The 18,812-nt window shown below is 47.9% G+C and overlaps 1 protein-coding gene across 2 annotated transcripts; it reads right to left on the bottom strand.

The window, feature by feature from the left end:
• Positions 1–107: 107 nt before the first annotated feature.
• NIPSNAP1 (nipsnap homolog 1) lies at positions 108–18,570 on the bottom strand. Of its 2 annotated transcripts, XM_053369553.1 has the most exons (10): positions 18,234–18,564; positions 16,033–16,160; positions 12,364–12,409; positions 10,187–10,281; positions 9,309–9,379; positions 7,188–7,328; positions 6,298–6,329; positions 5,334–5,428; positions 2,994–3,077; positions 108–1,873 (listed from the first exon to the last, which is right to left on the bottom strand). In XM_053369553.1, the coding sequence occupies exons 1-10, from the start codon at positions 18,332–18,334 to the stop codon at positions 1,809–1,811; spliced, it is 858 nt and encodes a 285-aa protein (XP_053225528.1). In that variant the 5' UTR covers positions 18,335–18,564; the 3' UTR covers positions 108–1,808. The 2 variants fall into 2 exon arrangements, with proteins under 2 accessions (XP_053225528.1, XP_053225530.1); XM_053369555.1 differs by lacking the exon at positions 2,994–3,077 and having other exon boundaries at positions 18,234–18,570.
• Between the last annotated feature and the right edge of the window lie 242 nt (positions 18,571–18,812).

Raw genomic sequence — 18,812 nt, 5'->3', positions numbered from 1 at the left:
AGTTCCATGACACTGATCTACAAGTTTGGTATTTCACGGGTCTGGAGGAGAGGAAATTTTACTCCAACCCCACAATGGACAATCAATGCACACTGCCACACACACAGTAGTATATTAAATATTTTATTACATGTGCAGCTAGGCTGTTTCACATGGTCCCTAGGCAGAAGAGCACTTAAAATAGTTTATTACGAAGAAGCACAGCCTCACTATGGTACCCAAAGATGGGTAACTGATCAAGAGAAAAGATGCATTGTGCCAATGAGAGGACCCTGTCTCTCTCCACCTCCTCTCTTAACTCACAGCTGGGCAACCACATTTAAACCACCAGGGATTTTTTGGTCTGTGCACATATAGAGAGACCAAGCTAAGCAGGCTAGGAGGAGGACACTTTTGGCATTCCAGAGGCTGCAGAACTACAACTTCCGGCAAACATGGCCAGCGTGACCATGGGAGTTGTAGTTCAGCAACATCCAGCTGGTTATAAAGGTTCCCCACACCCACAGTATACATTCATTACATTCCTGAGAACGCTACCCTGTTGTGCATTATAGTCGTACCTCGGAAGTTGAACAGAAACCGTTCCGGAAGTCCGTTCGACTTCCAAAATGTTTGGAAACCAAGGCGTGGCCTCTGATTGGCTGCAGGAAGCTCCTGCGGCCAATCAGAAGCCACAGAACCCACACCAGATATTCCAGTTCCAAAAGAACGTTCGCAGACCGGAACGCTCACTTCCAGGTTTTTAAAGATTCGGGAGCCAAAATGTTCAACTCGCAAGGCATTCGTCTTCCGAGGTATGACTGTACAGTCATACCTTGGTTGTCGAACGCCCTGGAACTGGGACGTTTTGGCTCCCGAACGACCGAAACCCAGAAGTGACTGCTCCGGTTTTCAAATGTTCTTTTGGAAGCCGAATGTCTGACAGGGCTTCCGCAGCTTCCCATTGGCTGCAGGAGCTTCCTGCAGCCAATCGGAAGCCGTGATTCGGAAGTCGAACGCTTTGGAAGTCAAACGGACTTCCGGAAAGGATTCCGTTCCAACTTCCAAGGTACGACTATTTCCTTTTAGAAAAGTTTGGAGGCTGCCTTTCCAGCAATTAAAAAGGCTATTTCAAGGATAAGAGCGGCTGCGGGGTGGGAGGTGGGGAGAAAAGAGTCATTTCCTTTGTATCCAACAATACCTGCTTAGGTGGCATTCACACCTTAAAGGGCTATGCTACTACTTTAAACCTTCATGCCTCCCCCCACATTGATTTCTGGGAGCTGTGGTTTGTTGAGAAGTCTCAGCCCCTTAGGAAGACCCCCTAATCTCCTCCCAGCACTACAATTCCCAGATCAGTTTAATAATCAATCCCTTTCCCCAGGGAACTCTGGGAACTGTAGTTCTAGGAGGGGAGCAGGGGCCTCTTAACAACTCTTAATATAATTGTGTTTGCCACAGCAAGCAACAGCAATCACCCCCTAAGCAGCTTCATCTAGAGAATCATCAGCCTCTGGAACAAGCCAGACTTGGTAGTCCATTGACGGCAACACATCAAGCCTCCAAGCTTCTCATTCAGAGTCAATAAGATGAGCTCAGCAGGATTCTGACAAACTTTCTGGAAACCAAGAGGCTAGAAGGAAAAGGGGGGGAGGAAGGCAAGGAGATGGGTATCTCCAGACAAAGTGGCAGAGAAGATGGGAGACAGGCGAGGGGTGAAGAGAAAGTCAGAAAAGAGTTCAGAGAGGATCCGGACGGAGGAAAACGCGGCCAGCTCAATTTCTTGAGCTGCGTGTTTGGTGCAGAGAGACGACAGCCTGGCGACAGCATCATTGCAAGGGGGAGATCTTCAAAGGGATCATGATTCGCGATTCCATGCTCCGGACCAGAGGCACTGCAAAAGGAAAAACCGGTGGTCACTCAGCAAGGACACAGAGCAGAGGAACCTGCCCGTCACTGCCCACTCCACCCTCACCCTCAACAGGGAGCCCCACACAAGCGCTCTGGTCCAAGGACATCAATACCAAGCACTGACAATTCATAGAAGGACTTCTCCAAGGACTGAGTTCTCCCAGGGGTAATGCCAGGGTGGGCATTGGGAGCAGGCCAGCAGGAATTCACAAGGCGTCAGTGAAGTTAACTCTTTGAAGAGACAAAACGGCTCAGGCCTAGTGAGCACAGCAAGGCTTCCCAGTAGGTCTTGCCCTGATGAGGCAGTTGCGAAGACTGAAGGTCCCCACAGCTCCCTAAGTCTCCTCTTCCCCCAGGTCCTTCCCAAACAACCTGAGAATTCTCTGCCTTTTCTGCCTTTGCTATGCTCTCTTCATGCCTCTTTTGGTTCTGGGAGACCAGGGAAGAGGGAAGCTGGTCGCAACAGGAGGGGGAGATTTCTTGGCTTCTCTCTGCCTCTTGGCCCTCCTCCTCTCCAGCCTCCGATTCTGGACTGCTCTCTGCCACAGACTCTCCCTCCTCACTAAACCCGGTTACCTCTTCAGCTTCTGACACCTCCTCCTTCTAGTTTGCTCCCTCTTCTCCCTCCGGCCAGGTAACTGTCCACGAGGGCAAAAGCAAGTCACCTGGTGCCAGGTGATTGACAGGTGGGATGGCCACGCCGCCTGTCAAACTGGGAGGAGGGTGGAGGAGATAAGGATTCGGCCCACTGGCCAGATCTAGTCCCGCACCCCTGGTGTGAGGGTACACCAGGATAAGCAACTCCTGAATTTCATATTCAAGCTCAAAAGAAGAATTTTGGAAATGGGACTCTTAAGGATTAGGGAGAGGCAAAGCTTCTTCCTGCAGAGGATGTTCTGAAAAACAGCTTCTCTAAGCGCCAGGGACTCTGTGGATGCAGGAGAGATCAGCTGAGACAGGGAGTGAAAAATAGGTGCTCTCATCTCTGTCTCATTCCTAGAGCCTGTCATTGGTTCTGGGCTGGCTCCCCCTACTGTTGGTCTCCTGCCTTGCAAGCCATCAGCCCTGGGTACCAGCCACCACCGTTGAAAAAGATGCCTCACCTGTATAGTAAACGTTCTCATCCCACCCTCGTTTTCTCCAGGCAGCGTTCCTCGTCTCCTCTCGAGACTGCAGGTCCCTGTAGGCTAGATCGACAGCAAACCACTACATCACAGGAAAGCTCATCGGCGTGGGAAGCTTTTCGGCTGCTGCATAAAGTGGCTGACTCATGTTAAGCAGCAGAAAAAGCTAATGCAGTCTTGGTAGACCACAAGCGTAACATGAGTCAAGAGTGTGATGCAGCAGCAAAATAAGCTAACGCTATTCTAGGCTCCATCAACAGTATAGTGTACAGACCAAGAGAAGTCATAGTACCACTCTATTCTGCCTTGGTCAGACCACACCACACAGTTCTGGGCACCACAATTTAAGAAGGATATTGACAAGCGGGAAAGGGGGAAGGAGGGCAACCAAGACATGATCCAGGGTCTGGGAATCAAGCCCTATGAGGAACAGTTGAGGGAAACTGGGTATGTCTAGAATGGAAAAGAACAGGCTGAGAGGAGATATGATACGGAACTGGTGAAACTGACATACAAAGTGTGAGACAAGGACAATTGTGGCTTTAAAGAAGAATGGGAACTTTTTACAAATTACTTAAAAAAACAAAAACAAAATGAATTGGACTCCTTGGCAGGTTTTGAATAAACATACACAAATTTATTATTGTTAACACAAAAGATAGATAATTTAAGGATCTTTACAATTTTGTAATATGCAGAGAAGAATATGTGTTGAAAAACCAGAGAGAGGAGCTGAGGGGTGTGTGTGTGTGTGTGTGTGTGTGTGTGTGGGAGGGACAGTTTTTCTTAGGGAGGGGGGAAGGAAAAAATGGGGGTGTGTGGAAATGAAGATGATATGTTTTTGATAATTTGTTATGTTGAAATTCTTAATAAAAATTATTTTTTTTAAAAAAGAGAGGAAATATGATAGCCATCTTCAAAAATCTCAAGGTGGGGGGTGTCACATGGAAGAAGGAACAAGCTCTGGAGGGCAGGATGCGAACCAACAGCTTCAAATTACAAGAAAGGAGATTCTGGCTAAACATCAGGAAGAACTTTCTGACAGTTAAGAGCTGTTTGACAGGGGAACGGTCTCCCTCGGGAGGTTGTGAACTCTCCTTCCTTGGGAGGTGTCAGGGAACTGCCATCAGTGCCGGAGGGAGAGAGCAAAATCCAGAGGGATTCCAGAGAGCGTCCCGGGATTGGGAGAGGCAGCCCATCTTCTGGGGAAGAGAATCAGCGTAGCACCAGTGGAGGAGGGGGGCAGATGGGGGAAGCGGCGAGGCGGTCCCATGACTCCTTACCGGGGACCAGCGGGGAGAGTAGATGTCCTCCGCTGGCTACGCCCTCCTTGCGCAGAAGACTTCCGCACAGGGATAGTAGGAGGAGACTAGGCGTCAAAGAGCTTCTTTGCTGGAAGAAGTTTAAGAAACGCCCACTGACGGATTCTGCCAGCGATTGAGACAGCCACGGGAGAGTGGCTGTCCGGACAGAAAAGGTTCGTTCAGGCAACCCAGCCAGGTGTTTGCACCGGCTTACGCACGAGCAACCCCTAGAACCACTACAGGAGGTTTTCAAGCAGAGGTTGGATGGCCATCTGTCGTGGATGCTTTAGCTGAGATTCCTGCATGGCAGTAGGGCTGGACTTGATGACCCATGGTGGGCCCCTTCTATACAATTCTCTGTTTCTATGAAATGTACAGAAGGGCAGGCAATTAAGGGGTAACCCAATGGAGCTCATGGCCACAGACGTTTTTGAGAGGGGTGCAGGGCTGTCTTCCCCCGAGACCAGCGGTTCTCAACCTGTGGGTTCCCAGGTGTTGTTGGACTACAGCTCCCATCATCCCTGGGCTCTGGCCAGTTCTCCAGGCATGTTTAGCCTGGAGAAAAGGAGGTTAAGGGGTGATATGATAGCCATGTTCAAATATATAAAAGGATGTCACATAGAGGAGGGAGAAAGGTTGTTTTCTGCTGCTCCAGAGAAGCGGACACGGAGCAATGGATCCAAACTGCAGGAAAGAAGATTCCATCTAACCATTAGGAAGAACTTCCTGACAGTAAGAGCTGTTTGACAGTGGAATTTGCTGCCAAGGAGTGTGGTGGAGTCTCCTTCTTTGGAGGTCTTTAAGCAGAGGCTTGACAACCATATGTCAGGAGTGCTCTGATGGTGTTTCCTGCTTGGCAGGGGGTTGGACTCGATGGCCCTTGTGGTCTCTTCCAACTCTATGATTCTATGATTCTAACATCTGGGGACCCACAGGTTGAAAACTGCTGCCCAAGACCCTCTGGATCTTTTGGACTACAACACTTTTCATCAGCCCCATTTGGGCAGCCACCTACCCCACAAGTGGTGCACGATGTACAGCTCCCCGATCTGTGAGAAGAAGCCGCCCACAGCTTCCTGGTTCTCTTGGCGATATTTAATGGCCCGCGCCCTGTTCACCAGTCAAGGGAGAGAGCAAGACACAAGCAAGTAATAAATGAATCGCTATCATTGGCCATTTCTGCCCTACCCAAAGAGATAATGGCAAACCTGCACTTGCCCCATGACTTCAGGGGTGTAGCCCTCCGGAGCTTATGGGCCTCCAACTCCCAGCCAGCAGCCAACATGGCCCCAAGTGAGGGATGATGGGAATTATAGTCCAACAGCATGGGGAGGGGCATGGGCTCCCCAGCTATGCATTGGGTGCATTGCCTCCTTCACAGTGTGCATAAAAATGCATGCAGCACAGAAAGCAACGTACAAAAGCAATGCCTTAAGGAGAAATGGAAAAACTGTCTCTTTCACTTTTACCTAACGAGCAAAGTCTATGTATTAGTAGAAATGAGCACTGAAAAGCTGGTGGGTTTTTAAAGGACTTGAAATATATATCTATTTGTAAGTACATAGAAACCAGCATTTCCAAAAATCTCTAAGCAGTAAAAAACAACAACAACTCACTTATGTGGCGAAATGAACTTAGGTTTGGGGAAAACGAGGAACTGAAATTGACACATCTACCACTATTTGTGGAAGCTCAAAGCTGGCTTCCTGAGGACAGGTTTGGTTTTTTGCTGCTTATATCTGCAATCCTGACGACGTCTACTCAGAGGCAAGTCCCACTAAATTCCTTGGGGCCTACTCCCAAGGAAGCAAGGTTAAGCTTTCAGCCTTAGAAACCTTTTTTTTTTTTTTTTGCTGAAAGGGGCAGTGGCAGCTACTCCTCCTTGTAAGGTCCTGTAAGGCACTGTACCAGCAGCTCCACCTCCCTTAAATGATCTTTCGGATAAAGGCACATTCAAGGTATTTGAAAAATCTTCTTACCAGTTATTTCCCCACTCAATCATGGTCCCAGGCTGAAAGCAAAAGGGAGAGGTGATGTACACAGCTTGTAGTCATGATTGCAAAACTTCAGGGAAAGCTCTCTCAAAGAGTTGTGGTGAGCTTCCCAAGCTCAATTTTTGGGGCATATCTATATATAGCTTCATCAACGCACAGGAAACTGAAGTGGTGCTCCAGAAACCTACTAAAGGGCAGGAAACTACAAGGAGGAAGCAGTTGGAGGGAATGACTCATTGTTTCAGTTGTCTCTACACTAATGCACAGCGTATGGGAAACAAGCAAGTCGAATTTTAGCTTTTAATAAACGATGGAAAATATGACCTAATAGGCATTACTAAAACCTGGTGGGACGAAACTCATGACTGGAAAGTAGAAATTAAGGTGTATAACCTATTCAAAAGGAATAGACCAAACAGGAAGGGGAGAGGAGATGCATTGTACATAAAGGATATGTACACTTGTGAAAAGACCCATGACCTGGAGCACGGAAGGCAGATTGAGAGTATATGGGTAAAAACTGTAGGAGAGCGCAACAACAGTGACCTTCCAATGGGGGGGTCTGCTATAGACCTCCAAGCCAGACTGAAGACTTGGATGATGCCTTCCTAGAGCAGATTATTACCAAACATTCAAAATTGAGGGATACAGTAGTCATAGGAGACTTCAACTATCCCGATACCTGTTAGAACTCAAATTCTGCTGAGAATGCAAGGTCCAACAAACTCCTCAATTGCCTTGATGACCATATCCTTTCCCAGAAGAGCGTCAGATGGCACAAGAGGCCCGTGTATTGGCAGAAACGTTCCAGAAGATATTAGTATCCTGAGCTGTAACATCCTTCCCCTTCCCAAGATTCACCCCCCAGAACTCACTTTCAGCTTGTACGTCCTCAGTTCATAGATATTGGGCCCAGGTCGTGGCAAAGGCTCATTCCAAAAGCTGAACTCCAAGAGTAGCTGGTTTCTTCGGGACAACAGCATTTTGCTCCTCTCCTTCCGGAATTCCAGGTACTCCTGGAAAGGGGAAGGAAAGATCAGAAGGCTGACTTGGGCACTTAGCTGTGGGCTGTCAGTACTTTCCATGGGGGGGGGGCATGATTGAAGAGAGTGGGCTAGTGTTGTGCTGTGTAAGCATGGGATTTGGTTCTTTCAAGCGAGTTTCTAGTCCTCATTGACCTGAAAGTCGTATGTTGACAGTACTTATATGTCAGATGGTTATTGTTTGGGTTATCCCAGCCACAATTTGAAGGTGACCTGGAAACTGCAACTAATCTAGAATGCGGCAGCTGGATGGGTGTGGCTGCCGAGCCCGTGTAACACCGGTCCTGAAAGACCTACATTGGCTCCCAGTACATTTCCGAGCACAATTCAAAGTGTTGGTGCTGACCTTTAAAGCCCTAAACGGCCTCAGCCCAGTATACCTGAAGGAGCGTCTCCACCCCCAGCGTTCAGCCCAGACACTGAGGTCCAGCTCCGAGGGCCTTCTGGCAGTTCCCTCCATGCAAGAAGTGAGGTTACAGGGAACCAAGCAGAGGGCCTTCTTGGTAGTGGCACCTGCCCTGTGGAATGCCCTCCCATCAGATGTCAAGGAAATAAATCTGACTTTTAGAAGACGTCAGAAGGGAGCCCTGTATCAGGACGTTTTTAATGATTGATGTTTTATTGTGCTTTTAATTCTGTTGGGAGCTGCCCAGAGTGGCTGGGGAAACCCAGCCAGATGGGAGGGGTATAAATAATAAATTATTATAATTAGCCAGGGACTTGAACCAGGGGTCAGAGGCACAAGCCTAATACTCTACCCAGAGATAGGCCCGCAACTCAGTGGTAGAGCATCTGCTATGTATGCAGAAGGTCCCAGAACGTCTCCATGTTAGGCTGAGAGAAACTCCCTCTCTGAAACCCTGGAGAGCTGCTGCCAGTCAGAGTATACAACACTAAGCTCGATGGACCAAAGGTCTGACTCAGTGCAAGGCAGCCTTCCTATGTAGGCAGGTTCCAGATGTCCCATCATTCTTGATCGAGGGCCGTGCTGGCTGGGCCGATGGGAGCTGGGGACCCCCCAACATCTGGAAGACATTGCCTTGGCTACCCAACTGTGCCATTAAGATTGCCGCTGGCTCTTTGCTGCAGAGACCAGCTAGCCAGATGTGGCCTGGCAGTCGCACCGTTGGCTTGCCAGCAGTGTTGAGATTTCATTCCTACGTCGCTGCTGATATGTGACTGTTTTCCTCACATGTCTGGGTTGACATTCCACAGTGTCGGAGTCATGAGAACGGAAGTTCAGTTTACACAGTTCTGTTACGTTGTGCTATTGAATTTTCTGTTCTCTCTTGGACGAGAAGGAAAGAGGAGCCATGATTCCTTTGTTCTGTAACACTTGATCTTGTACATAATAATAATAATAGTAAAAATAGTAATAGTGATAATAATAATAATTTATTATTTATACCCAGCCCATTTGGCTGAGTTTCCCCAGCCACTCTGGGCGGCTCCCAATCAAGTGTTAAAAACAGTACAGCGTTAAATATTAAAAACTTCCCTGAACAGGGCTGCCTTCAGATGTCTTTTAAAGATCGGATAGCTGCTTATTTCCTTCACATCTGAAGGGAGGGTGTTCCACAGGGCGGGCGCCACCACCGAGAAGGCCCTCTGTCTGGTTCCCTGTAACCTCACTTCTCGCAATGAGGGAACCGCCTGGAGGCCCTTGGCGCTGGATCTCAGTGTCCGGGATGGATGATGGAGGTGGAGACGCTCCTTCAGGTATACAGGACTGAGGCCGTTTAGCTTACAATTCTACACCTCAAGTCCAGCTTCTCCTCTGAGCTCTGCTATGTTTGTGTGTGCATGTATCTTCGGATATATGTCGCAGTTGCGACTCGGGACAGAAGAGTGATGAATCATCCCGAGGGGCGCTTTGGAGAGAAAGACGCAGTTCCCTGGTGTTTTCCCAACAAGCAGTACATCTGGAGAAGAAGAGAGACCTGTGATTGGTACCTGGTTCTGTTTCAGCTTGTTCATGCAGTCCACGAGGGCCGGGTAGCCACCGGTGAATCGCCAGAGGTGCACTGGGACAAGAAGAGGAGAGCCTCAAATCTTTGCAAGCCCAAACAAAGGGATAGGCAAGAAACCCCAGCTGAAAGCTAACACCCACGTTGCTCACTGCTAGAGCATCGTTTTGCACACAGAAGGCGATTGTGGCTGATCTAGTCCTGAAATTCCCTTTTTTATCGGGAGGAGGAAGTGCTGAATCTCGAGGGCCTCCTTAGGGAATGCACACAGCATCTAGTAGTTGTGGGTGTACTGCTCTTGCACATAGAGGTTCTGATTAGAGGCAGTGGCTAATGGATTACGACGGCAGGGGTCAGCAAACTTTTTCAGCAGGGGGCCAGACCACTGTCCCTCAGACCTTGTGAGGGGCCAGGCTATTTTGGGGGGGGGTGGAGGGGGGGAAATGAACGAATTCCTATGCCCCACAAATAACCCAGAGATGCATTTTAAATAAAAGCATTTTAAATAAAAGCACACATTCTACTCATGTAAAAACACCAGGCAGGCCCCACAAATAACCCAGAGATGCATTTTAAATAAAAGGACACATTCTACTCATGTAAAAACACCAGGCAGGCCCCACAAATAACCCAGAGGTGCGTTTTAAATAAAAGGACACATTCTACTCATTTAAAAACACGTGGATCTGGCCCCCGGGCCTTAGTTTACCTACCCATGGATTATGGGTTTGTTTGTTTTAAAGATGGAAGGGGAGTAAGGGCTGAATTGCTACGGCTCCCCGAGTCATATGCAATGAACTTCCTGTCAAGGCGGAACTCGAAGGCCCCTAAACCCACCCTGAATGGCTGGCCCTGCCCCCTCACCTGCCTGGTCCTGTTCACCATACCAAGTATTCCAGTTGCCAACCAAGTCACAGGGGTAGTCCGAGTCCGAGTGCAGCTTTGGAAGTACCTGCTCCCTGCAAAGCAGACATGGAATTGACAGGCAAGGTGGGTATAGCCAAAGCTCACATTTATTATTAGCAGCAATTATTAATAACAATACCTATGGCAGCACCTTAGTCCACATACGTATGTCCCCACAATCACTTTGACCGGCAGAACTGGCACTGTTACAAGTACCACATAATGTCTGTTCCATATTCATAAAAAATTGATATTTTAGTGTGGCGGCACCTACACTTTCGGGTTTTTTGTGATTTTCAGTTTTATACATTCCAATAATTTTACAATCATTTTAACATTTCAAAACTTGACTTCCTCCCTCCCTTTCTGCGGTTGCTTAAATTACCCCCCCCCCGCATATTCCAAATTAACTTAATTTACTCATTTACTACTTTAAACATATACTCTTATAAAACTGCAGATTACAATAATCCTGCCAATGTTCTTATTATCTGTTTGTAAATATTCAATAAACCATTTCCATTCTTTTATAAAAAGTTTGTTATCCTTATTTCTTATTTTTCCTGGAAAGTTTTGCCATTTCTGCATATTCCATAAGTTTTTGTACCCATTCTTCTTTCTCTGGGACGACTTCTTTTTTTCCATTTTTGGGACGAGTAATATTCTTGCCACTGTGGTCGCATACATGAATAAATTTCTATAAAGTTTGGGTAGTTCTGTCCCTATAATTCCCCAAAGCACCTACACTTTGGAACTCCCTGCCTGTTGATATCAGGCAGGTGCCTTCACAGATGGACCTAGTATTATGAAAAGTTGAAAAGTGTCTCTCTCTCTCTCTCCCCACACAATTTAATACACCTCTAGCTATTGTTGTTGTTTATTGTATTTTAAATTATGTTCCTCCTTACACACATCCCCTGCCTCTAAAAACAGGGGAAGCCCCTTCCAAGGCTGAGAACACACTATACAGTGGTACCTTGGGTTACATACGCTTCAGGTTACAGACTCCGCTAACCCAGAAACAGTACCTCGGGTTAAGAACTTTGCTTCAGGATGAGAACAGAAATCGTGCTCCGGTGGTGTGGCAGCAGCAGGAGGCCCTAATAGCTAAAGTGGTGCTTCAGGTTAAGAACAGTTTCAGGTTAAGAACGGACCTCCGGAACGAATTAAGTACTTAACCTGAGGTACCACTGTACTTTTAAACAAATGCTGTCTTCTTCTTTTTTAAGGAAAACTTGGGGTTGGGGAGCAGAATGCAGTACAGTCATACCTCGGGTTGAAGCCGCTTCAGGTTGAGCGCTTTCGGGTTGTGCTCTGCGGCAACCCGGAAGTAACGGAATGCGTTACTTCTGGGTTTCGCCGCTTGTGCATGCGCAGATGGTAAAAATGACGTCATGCGCGGAAGCGGCGAATCGCGTCATGTGCAGACACGCAGTCGCGGGTTGTGTTCGCTTCAGGATGCGAACGGGGCTCCAGAACGGATCCCATTCGCATCCTGAGGTACCACTGTATCTGGAAAGGACAGGATGGATGGAATGGAGTGTCTGGGGGCCCAGAAATGGAAAGAATATAAAGTTCCTACCAGAAAAGAATGGCAGGTGAAGCTGATGGACTATGCTGAAATGGCTAAAATGACTGGACAAGAATCAGAAATCAGGAAGACCAAAAGTTTAATAAGGAATGGGGAAAATTTATAACTTATCTTAAAGACCACCATAAACAGTTAAAATTGTTAGTAGGACTGGAATATCACTTGTAGTGAATAAGGGTAAATTTTGGACACAATGGAAGAGGTAAAAGATTTGGATCATCGTAAAAGATTCCAAAGGAAATGATTAATAATAGGACCCATAAAGGGGAGGATGGAAGTCCAGGAGATTCCTTGGAATCTTGTTTTTAAGATTTATGCTTGATATATCTCTGTAAAATTTTAATTTGAAAAACCAAATAAATAAATACTTTAAAAGGAATGGAGTTTCTGGGAAGATGGGAGTAGGAACTGGATAGCTCCCTGAACATTGCAGCAAAATTCCTGCTTGTGGAATTTTACTACTGAATTGCACTATACTGACGTTAGGCCTTTTAAAAAAGCTCTCTTCTCAATCTCAGAATTCCTGACAGCGGGAGATACTTACGTCAGGCTGTTATAGGCATCCAGGCACTCAGGTTTCACATTGTGGACTGAAATGACAAAGAAAACAGTTGCGTTTGGCTTAGTATCAAATGCAAAACAAGAGGGAGGGAGGGAGGGAGAGCGAGCGGAGGAAGCCTGCAGCAAAACAGTCTCCTTGAACAGGACCAACTCGCTCCCCTGGTGAGCTAGCAGGGAAATTCATGGCTGCCCCACAGCAAGCATTCTGCACCAAAGAAATAATAATACATTTCCTGAAGCAACGAGTATTCTGTCCAGATAAAACACGCATCAAGAATCCAGATTCTATTCTCAAATTCTCAAGTAACGGCAACAGGGTGTTTTTATTTTTGAAATGGAATCCTAGAACTGTAGAGGTGGAAAGCAACCAAGGGTCATCTAGTCCAACCCCCTGCGAGACAGGAATCATGGTTAAAGAATCTGACAGATGGCAATCCCACCCGTTTAAAAACCTCAAATGAAGGGGAGGCCACTACCTTCCAACGGAGCCCATTCCACTGTCAAACAACTCAAAAGTTCTTCTGAACGCTCCGTCAGAATCTCCTTTCTTGTTGTTTGAATCCATTGGTTCGGGTCCTATTTCTCTGGAGCAGCAGAAAACCAGCTTGCTCCATGTGACAGCCCTTCAGATATTTGAAGATTATTTTGTGTGCATTATTCCTGCCTAACCAGAACACATAACTCTGAATGTCTGTCTGTCTGTTTGTTTAGTATTTCCATCTTGCACAGAATTTGCAACTTCTTGGAGGCAAGCAACAGATTTGGCGGTGGGAGGGTGGTTTGAGTAAGTCTGCTGTGGACGCTGATAGGAGATTGGTTGGAAGCAGGCAGCAAGGTCACTATATCACAGACAACAGAGACTGTCAACATAGCTTCTGTAATCATGATGTCGAGAAACTTAACTTTCTCCCCCCCAACCAATGCCTTAATATTAAGCGTTTTCTCCTTCATCCTTTTACAACACCTGACATCCATTCATCGCGTGTGGAGGGACGCCACAAATCCCGTGGCTGTGAATAGAGCCAGGAGGATCCTGGAGCGCTCGGTGGTGCGTAGAGTGGCTGCGACATGTGGGCGGGTCATTGAGCACCCTGGCATCCAGTTTAGCAAGGAGGCCCTCTACCGCGGGGATGGTGTGCATCTCTCCGATGCTGGTAACGATATTTGGCTTGCTGACATTTTTCAAGGGGTCAGGGATTGGTTACAGGTCTGAGGGTATTGGCGGCGAGCCTGGCTCGTGTGGCGGTTAGGCACTGGCAGGGGTATTATTATGCAAATGAGTTGGGGGGGAGGAACGCCATCACCTCCCCCAAATGTTGAAGGGTAGTTCGTTAAAGGACTCCGGGGGGCGTCGCTTCGTCCGAAACCTATGGAGGCTAGGGCCTAAAGCGCGCTCCCAAGCGGTAGCCCCTCGGGGAGCGCCTAGGGATGTGCATCTCGGGGGCTCCCCCTGTTGGTGCTTAACCCCTCCCGGTTTTATACCGGTTAGTCTGATAGGGCCAATGCCTAAAGCCAATACCGCTCTTACCTGTAATCAATAAAGTTGTGGCCATTTTTCGCCCATTAACCTAAATTCTGGTGTCCGGTGTCTTTATTTATTCCATCTGTGGGAGGGGGCGGGAATCACCACACAACCAATGCCTTAATATTAAGCGTTTTCTCCTTCATCCTTTTACAACACCTGACATCCATTCATCTCCCATTTGAGATGCGACCATCAATTGAGACAGCCTCCCCAAATCCAGAGAAACATCTGCAGAGACCTAATTGGACTAGAGACTTTTTAGATGAGGATGAATCCTGACAAGACAGAAGTACTGTTTTGGGGGGACAGGAGGCGGGCGGGTGGGTGTGGAGGACCCCCTGGTCCTGAATGGGGTAACTGTGCCCCTGAAGGACCAGGTGCGCAGCCTGGGAGTCATTTTGGACTCACAGCTGTCCATGGAGGCACAGGTCAATTCTGTGTCCAGGGCAGCTGTCTACCAGCTCCATCTGGTACGCAGGCTGAGACTCTATCTGCCCGCGGACTGCCTCGCCAGAGTGGTGCATGCTCTGGTCATCTCCCGCTTGGAACACTGCAATGCGCTGTATGTGGGGCTACCTTTGAAGGTGACCCGGAAACTACAACTAATCCAGAATGCGGCAGCTAGACTGGTGATTGGGAGCGGCCACCAAGACCACATAACACCGGTCTTGAATGACCTATCACAGTACGTTTCCGAGCATAATTCAAAGGGTTGGTGCTGACCTTTAAAGTCCTAAACAGCCTCGGCCCAGTATACCTGAAGGAGCGTCTCCACCCCCATCGTTCTACTGAGGTCCAGCTCAGAGGGCCTTCTGGCGGTTCCCTCCCTGCAAGAAGCCAAGTTACAGGGAACCAGGCAGAGGGCCTTCTTGGTGGTGGCGCCCTCCCTGTGGAATCCCTCCAAGCAGATGTCAAAGAGAACAACAACTACCTGACTTTTAGAAGACATATGAAGGTAGCCCTGTTTAGGGAAGCTATTGTATTTTAATATTTTGTTGTACTATTGTATTTTAATATTTTGTTGGAAGCTGCCCAGAATGGCTGGGGAAGCCCAGCCAGATGGGTGGAGTATAAATAATAAATTATTATTATTATTATTATTATTGTTGTTGTTGTTATTATTATTATTATTAGCATTATAAACTCCTTCTAAGCAGTGGTTCCAGCTTTAAGCTGCTGCTATGCTTTGTTTAGGGATGCGGGTGGCGCTGTGGGTTAAACCACAGAGCCTAGGACTTGCCAATCAGAAGGTCGGCGGTTCGAATCCCCATGATGGGGTGAGCTCCCATTGCTCTGTCCCAGCTCCTGCCAACCTAGCAGTTCGAAAGCACATCAAAGTGCAAGTAGATAAATAGGTACCGCTCTGGTTCTCCAGAAGCGGCTTAGTCATGCTGGCCACACGACCCAGAAGCTGTACGCCCTTGACCAATAAAGCGAGATGAGCGCTGCAACCCCAGAGTCGGTCACGACTGGACCTAATGGTCAGGGGTCCCTTTACCTTTACCTTATGCTTTGTTTCCGAGAAATAACACACCAGCTGCTATTGCTGTTGGTTATTGTACAGTCATACCTTGGAAGCCAAACGGAATCCGTTCCGGAAGTCCATTCAACTTCCAAAACGTTCAGCAACCAAGACGTGGCTTCTGATTGGCTGCAGGAGCTTTCTGCATGCAATCGGAAACTGCGGAAGACACGTCAGACATTCGGCTTCCAAAGAACGTTCGCAAACCGGAACACTCACTATTGTGCAGCGTTTGGGAGCCAAAACGTTCAACTGGCAAGGCGTTTGGCTTCCAAGGTGCGAATGTATTTAGAATTATGTTTTTTATATGTGAGAAAGCAAAATAATAAATTTAAAAAATATTTAAAAGTTTTCAGAAAGCCAAAGTTCTGCACCAAGAAGGTTCCATGGTTTTTACGCAAAGCATGGAAGGCTCTTCGTTGATCACCCACCTCCCCAAGCTGCTCTGCTGAACAGAAGACGCGAAATCTGCTGCTGCTGCTGCTGCTTACAGTCCTTGCCCGCGGACCAGCCCTCGGCCCTCACCCGTGCAGAAAGCAACACAGAGGCTTACGACAAGAGCAGAGGGGAAAGGAAGCTTAGGGACGAGGGAGTTGGCGGCTCACACTGGATCTTGTACAGGTGGTTGGTCTCTTTCTTTGACAGGAGGTTGGAATGGGCATCCTTTCGGGGGTCCACTTTGTGGACGAAGAGGGAACGGAACCAGCTGCTTTCGTGGTCTTTGGAGTAGTCCCTGAAAGAAAATGCAGGTGTCAGAAAGGCAACCCACAAAAGGAAGGAGGAGGTGGCAGCCTTCGCAGCAAAACATCCAGACCAGGTTTCTGAATTGCTACTCGCCTGGTTGCCTATGGTGAGTGAGAAATGACCTCCAGGCGACCAACGAACAGGACGGATGTCAATTCATTACTTCTCAAAGGCAAATGATGAATTTCAGTCCCTGCATAAATTAGCATAAGGGTTCTGAAGCAAGTAGCCTTCCTTGTTTTAAGTTATTATGCCCTTGTGTTGTGGATAATTCTGCATCAGTTCTCATGGGCTCTTAAAAAATGAGCTGGTGGAGAACGAATGGAGCATTTTGCAGCTTGGAAAACTATGCTACTGGTTTACTTTAGCTGTGCATAGCAGCTTGCTCTAAGCTTCATTCCCAGCTGTAAAATGGGAACAGCTGAAAACATTTTTGCTATGGGAAGCCTATCCAGACATGCAGATGTCAGCATCTGTTTTAACCTGCTTTTTACCTTATTGTTGATTTTAAAATTATTTTAAAAGTTGTTTTTTTTAAAAAATCAATGGTAATTTTAACATTTTGCAAACTACTTTGAGTTGTTATTACAATCCATCGGTATATAAATCTTGTGAAATAGAGTGAAATGTGAATCAGAACAGACCCCACATTTCACCTCTGACCCCCCCCCCCGCAAAATCTAGGAGATGGAGAATAATAATACAGAACTACCTCACAAGGTTGTTTGTATGGATAACTGACATGAAAGGGAAGTTTACAGTACAAATATGGTTATATAGAAATTCTGATCAACATAGCTGTCCACTTTTCCCTTTTCTTGTGAGGAATCCTATTCGGAATAAGGGAAAGTCCCTTTAAAAAAGGGAAACGTTGACAGCTATGCTGATCAAGCTTCTCTCTCTTAAGCTCTCCCCACGTAAAAATAAAATATCTATCTGCAAAAGCTGTGAAATAAAAAATGAACGGCTTCTCTTGAACACAGCTCTACCGAGCAATGGGTACCATTCCACTCCAGCCAATGTTATGGATCTAATATTCTACTCTTATCTAAGATGGCAACTAGATAAATAAAGAGAGAGAGGGAGAGAGAGAGAGAGAGACCCTTTCTTTGCAGCCAAGACCTTTGCACCATCGCTGGTCATTCATTAACTTCAGAAAATAGAAGGTAAACAATCCATCAGGGAAGCACAGCTAACTCAACAGGATTCCCACTGGCCCCTTCAAGGGCTGTAACTAAGTGAACATGGACACCAGGGTTCCCCAACCTGGTGCCCTCCAGCCATAAGATGCTGGGGTTGGTGGCAGCTGGGAGTCCAAAACTGCTGGAAGGCACCAAGTTGGAGAAGACAGACCTGTTAGCCAAGGGCTCGTAGCCAATCTCTAATCCAAAATTCCAGCTTTCCAAATAATTTGTTACTTACAGCGCAAACCTATAAGTCCATCTACTCAGACAAAAATCCTACTGGATTCAGTGGGGCTTACTTGCAGGTCAATGGGATTAGCTTTGAAGCCTAAGGCGTCACAGAATCTTAAGAGTTGGGAGGGACCCAAGGGGCATCTAGTCCAACCCCCTGCAATGCAGGAACCTTAGCTAAAGCATCCATGACAGACAGGAGAAGGGGAAAAGAGAAGACTCTCAAAACTGGCAAGAATCAGGCAAACGAGCATTTTAAAACAGGGCTGCATCCAACAAAGTCAAGAGCAGGCCCCTTGAAGTTCATGGCACTAGGTTAAGTAACGTCCATTCATTTCAATGGGCTTTCTAGGAAAGTCCACTGCGTTTTAAGAGCTTCCAGGGCCAGGCCTCACCAGTCCTCCAAGGGCGCAAAGTGAAAACGATCCTTTTCCTTCCTCCCGGGTTTGTTGCGGGACTTGGTTGCGATCCTAAGGCAGGCTTAATCTCCCCCCCCCCGCCCCCGCCTGCTGGAGATTAACCCTTTGCCGCCCAGGGAGCGCCCGTGGCGCAAGCAAAGGTGCAAGACTTTGGGCATGGAGAGGTGCGCAAGGCAGCATCGGGGGAGGGCTCCGGGTGGGGAGAGGAGGGGAGGGCAAGCTGCTCACCGACTCCCGCCGCTGCCGCGGGCCAGGCAAGGGTCTCCGCCCCGCAGCGCCGCCAGCAGCAGCAAGCGCCGCGCCGGCATCCCGCACGCCCACGTCGCCATCTTCGCTCTCGCCCGCGGCTCCAGCAAGACCCGGACCAGAGGAGGGAAGAGGAGGCGCTGCCGCTGCCGCTGCCGTCGCCGCAGCGACGCTTTGGGGCGGATCTCGGTGCTCCGATGCGGCACACGCCCCCCGCTCCCCTGGCGTGGGAGGGACCCCTGGGGTTTCCTTACAGCCGCAAGGGGGCGTCAGCGGCCGGCAGCCTTCATACGGACTAGCCACCTGACGCTATCCCTTTAAAGCGCGTTCGAAAGGCAGGCTTTCCCGCAAGGGTTTCTGGGGCGTGTAGTTCACCCCTCGCAGAATTACAATTGCCGGCTGCCCTTAACGAACTACAGCGCCCAGAATTCTTTGGGCGGGGAAAATGCTTCGAAGGTTGCAGCGTTTGGGGCTTTTTAAATTTAAGTTTAGAGAAAAGGCGATTGAGAGGCAACACGACAGAAGTTTGCAAAAGTATGCATGGTACTGAGGAAAAGCTGT

This window comes from Podarcis raffonei, chromosome 16 (genome assembly GCF_027172205.1).
Source record: "Podarcis raffonei isolate rPodRaf1 chromosome 16, rPodRaf1.pri, whole genome shotgun sequence".
NCBI lineage: Eukaryota > Metazoa > Chordata > Lepidosauria > Squamata > Lacertidae > Podarcis > Podarcis raffonei.
This window is presented reverse-complemented; position numbering and strand designations above follow the sequence as displayed.

Coding starts and splice junctions, on each gene's coding strand:
- NIPSNAP1 (XM_053369553.1), bottom strand. CDS start 18,334: ATGGCGACGTGGGCGTGCGGGATGCCGGCGCGGCGCTTGCTGCTGCTG. Junction 7,329..9,308: donor ACAAGCTGAAACAGAACCAG/GTACCAATCACA, acceptor TCCCCTTTCCAG/GAGTACCTGGAATTCCGGAA. Junction 1,874..2,993: donor TGAGAACGTTTACTATACAG/GTGAGGCATCTT, acceptor TTCCTTTTGCAG/TGCCTCTGGTCCGGAGCATG.